The following is a 6,985-nucleotide window of genomic DNA, read 5'->3' as shown; positions in this document are numbered from 1 at the left end:
AGAAGTATAATTCACAATGGTGTTTATATTGTAAAAAATTTCAAAATTTGAATGGTAGAGAACTTCCGGAACTATCTGAAGCTATAAAAATAAACTAGTAAGGAAAATTGAAAAACTCTTGGCAGCCATTTATTGATAGCATCATACAAGAATTTCGAGTGTTTTAATTACTTTGTTTACACTTTACATATACTCATCAGTATAATATGAAAAAAATACTTCTTTTTGATTAGAATTCACGCGGATGAAAAAATTTTACCGGGATTCATAAGCCAGTGTGGATCAAGGGTCCTTTTAATTGATTTCATTATCTCTATGCCTAAGGGCCCCATTTCCTTTTCGAGATAGGCCATCTTCCCGATTCCAATTCCTAATTAACGCATTCATATTACTTAACAATCTTTGAATCCAAAGTACTGTTCCCATAGTTACCGTGTTCTCCTGTGCATGTTCCGTTCAAATCTAAGGCTCTCCTGCCCAACATAATTTGTTAAAATGTTAATTATTATGAAGTAGTCAATCTGTATAAATTATCGATTATTACTTTGCCATTCGTGATGCCAAATTTTCAGCCTTTTTAAATTCCTCTGGTTTATTTGGATTGAAAACAAGGAAAGTATGAAAGTTTCCGTCGCCGACGTGTCCAAGACACGGTCCTAAGAAGAAGAAGAAAAATAAAAAGTTTTGTGAAAAAAAAAAAACCGCACATTTAAACTGATAATGGTTTATACCAATTATTCCAGACTGTTGAATGTCAGATTTCGTCTGAGCGATAAGGTCAGGTAAGCAAGTAATGGGAACGCAGACATCAGTAACTATTGCACGGCAGCCGGGATTAGATTGAAGAACTGTCCAGTAAATATCGTGGCGAGCTTTCCATAGCCGGTTACGCTCTTCTGTTTCATATGCCCAGCGAAACTGGGAACCTCCATTGTAATCAGCAATCTCAGCTGGAAATGAGAAAAGAGGTTTTTTTAAGCTGTGTGTGTTATACCCCCAAATATTTTTTCGGCACTTATTTACCTGCAAATTTTGCTTGAGATTTGACTGACTCTTCGGTTCCATGGAATTCCAAAAACCTGTTGCTCAATATATAAAAGAAAATTGTGCACCAGTGCGCGTTTGCAGAAAAATTTGTTGAACAAGAGGTAAAAGAAAAAAACGTCTTACAATGTCGGAGCCACTTCATAATCCAACTTATTGTGATTATTGCACATTTCCATGGCCACTTCATCCATGAGTTCTAGTTAGTTTAAGAAAACCAAAGATATTACGACATAATTTTTGTGAAAACACTAAAACGGTAAAATTATATATGTTCCACCTATTCGAGCGATAGGAATATTTGATTGCAAAACTTGGACGCACACATCCACTGCGGCCTTTACCGTAGGAAAAGCACAGACAGCTGACACCATCATTTCTGGTATGCCATAAATTTTCAGAGTTGTTTTCGTTATGAATCCAAGGCTACCTTCTGATCCAACGAACAAATTGGTCAAATTGAACCCGGCCGATGACTTTCTGTAAAACGAAATCATTCATACATTTTATAATCGATTTGTTTAGTATGAAATTTAAATAACTTGGATCGACGACCATTTCCTGCGGTGCAAAATATGCGACCATCCGCTAAAACGATCTTGAAAGTTGAAAATTATATGTCAATACGAATCATTTTTTAGAGAAAGAGACAATCTAACCTCAGTATTCAATACATTTTCTCGCATGGTGCCGTAGCGTACAGCATTAGTACCAGAAGCGCTTGTTGCAGTCATTCCACAAAGAGACGCATCGGCGCCAGGATCTGTAAAGTTGAAAGTCTTAAAGATTATATTATGTTAATTTTTTAAAATGGCAAATCTTACCAACAGGAAACCAAAGTCCGTGGTCTTTTAGGAAATGATTAAGTCCTTTTCTTGTGACTCCGGGTTGAACAGTAACATCAAAATCTTCCGGATTAAAGTCAACAATTTGATCCATTTTACTCATATCGACACTTACACCTCCCTTTTTTAAGTATAAAAAACTGTTAACGTTAATATAATAATGATATTTTGCAAGTTATTTTGTATTACATAAACACCACAAACACCTGACTCCAAACCAGTTCCTGTGCCAAAGGGAATCATAGGAACTTTTTTCTCATAGCAAGCTGAAGCAATTAAAGAGCATTCTGCTGTACTTTGAGGCCAAACAACCAAATCTGTTTCTGTCGACGCCCTCATCTCGACTGTGCTGTCTGCAGATTGTTTCACTATCGGAAATACCATCGTTTCCTAGCACTCGTATCAAATCTTGTTTCAGTGCTTTGATTAGTTCCACCTGTTCTGCATACAAATGTTTATACATTGTCTGAAAACAACCTTCAACAGTTTTTGCCTTAAAATGGAAAATCGGCTTAAAATGAACTGTGTCGTACCGAAGGACGATTCCCTGTAGACTGTAACAAAAATTTTGAATAATGGAAACGACGCAAACTGCCTGTTGAAGATTGCACGATCCGAGATATGAACAACACTCGTTGCATGGCTGACGCTCTTGAATAAAGACGGTAGCCTGTAATAACTTTTATTATTGGTATGTGTATTGTGTAGCTGGGGAAACTGCGTATTTTTTTTTTAAACTTGCGCAATCTATTGCCTGCTTTTGATACTGAGTCCCAAGCGGCTAATAACCTAGTTATTATATACAATCGTGTCGAAACTAAAATAAACCACTGAAACGGCAATATTTACCATTACTAATACTTTGGACTTAACATGAATGCAAAGTTCACGTTTCAAAGTTAATTTTTTACTACATAGATGGTACGTTCTAACAGCACGAAGTAAGATTCGTCTGCTTGGCTGCGTCCTGGGTCGTATCAAGTAGCTGAGATCTCAGCGTTTCTCAACTGAGATCATCACTTGATGAAATGGATCGCGTCTGCTCAGCTGTGATCGATAGACAATAGAATAAGAGTAAACAGTTTACCGAAAAGTTGTTTTGTTTGCGTTGTTTACGTCGACTGCTTGGATAATTTTAAGAATTGTTTCGTTTTTTTAATTTTTATTATGATTTATCGTTTTTGTATAAAAAACCCACTGGAAAATAACTAATGGGATTATGATGCATGAAATCGTGACTCCTGGTCGGTTCACGGCTGTGTTGGCTTCCCCATCCCGGTTTCAGGGTAAACGTAAGCCGATTTGGAAACTGGAATGAGCGCTCTAGTGAGTGTGTCAGCTACTACGCTCAGCTACTTTTGAGAGCCTAGATGGCTCTGTTTCCAGTTTCCACTTCAAAATTCTGACAGGCCCCGCCCTAAAATCTCTAAAATCGGCTTATGTTTACCCTGAAACCGGGATGGGGAAGGGGCCGTTCACATATGACGTCACGGACTTTTTGACGATTTTACACCCCCTCCCCCCTTCGTCACAATTCATCACAGTAGGTATACCCCCCTCTAATATGACGTCACAAAGTCAGATACCCCCCCTCCCTTTTTAAAAATTGTTTAAGCCACTAAAAATTCTTTATTTTCTGTATTTTCTGTAGTTTTTAATACAGAACACAATGTGTTGTTGGAACAAGTTGATTCTGTCAAGTGAACGAGCACACATCTTTTTTGGTTTCCTTTGATCTCTTCACAATCAGTGTTATTTAGCTGTTGTCTTAGTTCCGCAGCCAATAGACAACTTCTTCTGCGTTGTTCTAGACTGACCAAAGGAACGAGAGATGTGGTAGTCGCTCCAGGGCTCGTCGCTGATGAGGTTGAAGAAAGGAGAGGTGGGATAACATCTTCTAACCATTCTTCGGTACCATCTGCATAATCATTAGTCTTGTTTTCTCCAAGACACTCATCATCTTCCATTTTAACCTTCTCTCCAGGCTCTCAATTGGTTTGAAGCATTTCTTCAAGTTGCATGTCAAAAGTTTTGGCTTCAGAAAATGTATCTTCAACTTCTGCGTCTTCTTCCATTGTAACCTTCTCTCCAGGCTCTTCATTGCTTTGAGGCATTTCTTCAAATTTCCTGTCACAATTTCCGTTTTCAGAAGTTTTATCCTCATCTTCTGCGTCATCTTGATCAAGCTCTTGGTTGTCAAAAGACTCTTTAGATTGATCTTCTTGTGGTGCTCGATCACATTCATCTAAACTGTGATCAGCATCAACTTCAAAACAGTAGGGGCACCACGATTTGTCTTTGTCTTTATGAGTGACCTTCAAATACTCTTTAGGTATTAGATGGACAATGCCAAAGCTTCTTTTCAGTCGACTAACGTCCACATACATAACATCAGCGTTGAAATCGAAATGCTTTAAGACTCGAAGAGACTTTGAGTTGCCTCTACAGCACATCATTGTGAATTCGGAACTTTCTTTGAGTCCTACATCGGAATAAGCCGATCTGATTTTCTTGGCTGTATCTAACGCGTTTAAAGTAACGGCCAATTTAAGTTGTCTAGACGCATTGTAAAATTGCTTAATATTGGCTCTCTCCGTTTCTGTTGCCTTCGCTTCTGACCAGTTTGGACCACCATACAGATACGTATTTATTGTCACATTTTGGACAGGAAGAAGACTCATCTGTTTGGCAGAAGTAGTTCTGGCACCTCGCAAGGCCTTGTCACGCATGCTGGCTCTGTCTGACATTTTAGCAGGCAGGAAGTTTACACGATTATTATGTGATTGGTCCTGGCTTGCTAAGAAATTCTCAATATTTCTTTTTCTGCCTGAAGTTGAAGCAACAGCATGGTTAGATGCACGAGGAGGGGAGACCGATGTGTGAGACAAAAACAACTTAAAGTTCTGAGAATAAACAGCATACGAAAGGGCAACAATGCCTTGCTCTTCGCATTCTGCCTGGTATCTCGTATAATCTACCATGCTATCGACATAATTAAGATCGGCCGACATTTTCGTGTTCTTGTCCTGAATCGCGTCGCCCGTTGTTGGAACAAGTTGATTCTGTCAAGTGAACGAGCACACATCTTTTTTGGCTGCAATAAACTGCTTGTCTTCTCTCTAAATCTAAGTGCATTTCACGAGCATTCGCTCGTTACATCTGGGGGCTCATCCGAGAATCCAAATACGACTTCGAACGGAGAGAATTCCGTGGCTGTGTGGACGTCGGTGTTGATTGCAAAGACTGAACTTTGGAGGCCTTCGTCCCAGCTTTCCTTCTTGTCTTCGAACGCCACGAGTTTGTCCATTATGACGGCGTTCTGCCGTTCTACCAAGCCATTGGTTTGCGGCCGTTCCGTGGTCGCTAGCGTGTGTATTATTCCTATTGATGAGAGCGTATCACGCCAGGCTGCTGAAGTAAAGGCGCAGCCTTGGTCAGATACGATGTGATGCGGGACCCCATGGCGGTTGATAATAACACAATCATTTAGGAATTTAATGCTGGGTCCTGCCGCACATGACGGAACTGATTGGGCAAGAACTAGATTAGAGAAGTAATCTACGGCCACAATGATGTACCGGTTCCCCGCTCGAGTGATTGGAAATGGCCCTATGTGATCCAGACTCAACCTCGTGAATGGTTGCCAAGGCGGGGGAATGGGGTTCAGTAGGCCCGCTGGTCGCCTACGTTGAACTTTCCTCAATTGGCAGAAATGGCAGCTACGCGTCAGTCGTCGGGCTGTTTTTGTAGCACCTGGCCACCAAAACCGTTGTAGGATTCTCTCTATAGTTTTTGTTTGGCCTCCGTGGCCACTGGACGGATCAACATGACACGCCCTCGCGACTTGGCCTCTTAAAAACTTGGGCACGCAAAGAAGCCATGAATGCCCGCTTTTCCTTTTGTTCCGTCGATACAGGACTTGCTTTTTAAGTCGGAAAACGTCTTGGGTTTGCGGGGATCTTCCTTGTAGCCTGTCGATTGCAGTCTTAAAAGTTCGGTCTGCATGTTGCGCCAGCGACAATTCTTCGAGGTCAATTTTGGTAGGGGAAAAACAGGACAATTTTGGAGGGGCTAGAATACCAACCAGGGGATCTCGTGACGGTGCGGCGGAAGCAGGTGAAAAAGGGGGTGTGCAAGAAGTTTTCGCAGCGCAACATCGGTCCCTTCCACCTCGTGCGGAAGCTTGGCCCAAGTACCTACGAGGTGGAAGACCTTCCATCCCGCCGAACGGCCACCAGGTGGCGAGTGTTCAATGCCCATGTAGCCCAGATGAACCGCTACGTCACCAAACAAGGCACAGACACGGAATCATCCAGCCAAGCAAGCCCGGAGGAGACGGATTCATCGCCCTCCCACTCATCGGCCCAGTCGTTAGACGAGCATTCGTCGTCAGGCAGCGACTCATCATCTAACGAGGAATCGTCGTCTTCCCATTCGCCCTCGGTTTCGAGCGTTTCCGGACCGTCTCCACAGCGTTCGTCTCCGTCATCCGACGACTATGTCGTCTTCCGTTTGTGCAAGTTTCAAGTAATTATTGATATATTTGGATTTTTTATCATTTTTAAAGTAGCATACACTTTAGCTTGGAAACATATGGCGAGAGCGCCGATGTTTCCAAACTTTATATCTAGCACTTTGGGGATAAACTTCAATTCACTATAAAATCTACAAATATCAAATATCATGGTGAAAGGAAATTCTTTCCCCACCAAGAAGATTTTTTTAAATTTGCTTTGCGATAGCTCAAACGTGAGTTATCGCGTAAAAAAGGGAGACACTTTGGTCCGTAAGCCGCCGTGTTAGAAGCGCGGAAACACTCGCCGTGTTTCCAAACTTTGTGTAGGTACTGTACATATTATATTATATTTTTTCCTGAAACGGTGTCTGCGGGTTTTCTTCGGGTTTTTCTACATTAGTTTCATTTTCAGAGTCAGGATATATGTTACACAAAAATAATAAACTTACTTAAACTACTCCACCTTTTTCTAAGACTTGCTGACATACTGGCTTTCCCTTTCCATTCATCCTTCCCCTTAAGGTAATATATATAGCCAATCAATCATAAAACATATGTCAGGATGGCCGAGCGGTCTAAG

General features: G+C 41.3%; 1 protein-coding gene across 1 annotated transcript; it reads right to left on the bottom strand.

Annotated features, from left to right (window-relative positions):
• Window positions 1-113: 113 nt before the first annotated feature.
• LOC124207676 (probable D-lactate dehydrogenase, mitochondrial) lies at window positions 114-2,858 on the bottom strand. The gene is given in 14 exon segments (XM_046605245.1): window positions 114-370; window positions 433-473; window positions 545-656; window positions 732-950; window positions 1,024-1,079; window positions 1,171-1,243; window positions 1,325-1,524; window positions 1,587-1,642; window positions 1,704-1,807; window positions 1,869-2,010; window positions 2,079-2,208; window positions 2,210-2,325; window positions 2,423-2,559; window positions 2,739-2,858. Coding segments are annotated over 13 exon segments (1,491 nt in total). The 5' UTR covers window positions 2,531-2,559; window positions 2,739-2,858; the 3' UTR covers window positions 114-236.
• Window positions 2,859-6,985: the final 4,127 nt, after the last annotated feature.

This window comes from Daphnia pulex, chromosome 11, assembly GCF_021134715.1.
Source record: "Daphnia pulex isolate KAP4 chromosome 11, ASM2113471v1".
NCBI classification, from domain to species: Eukaryota; Metazoa; Arthropoda; class Branchiopoda; order Diplostraca; family Daphniidae; genus Daphnia; species Daphnia pulex.
The sequence above is the reverse complement of the archived record's forward strand: the minus strand, read 5'-3'. Positions and strand labels throughout refer to the sequence as shown.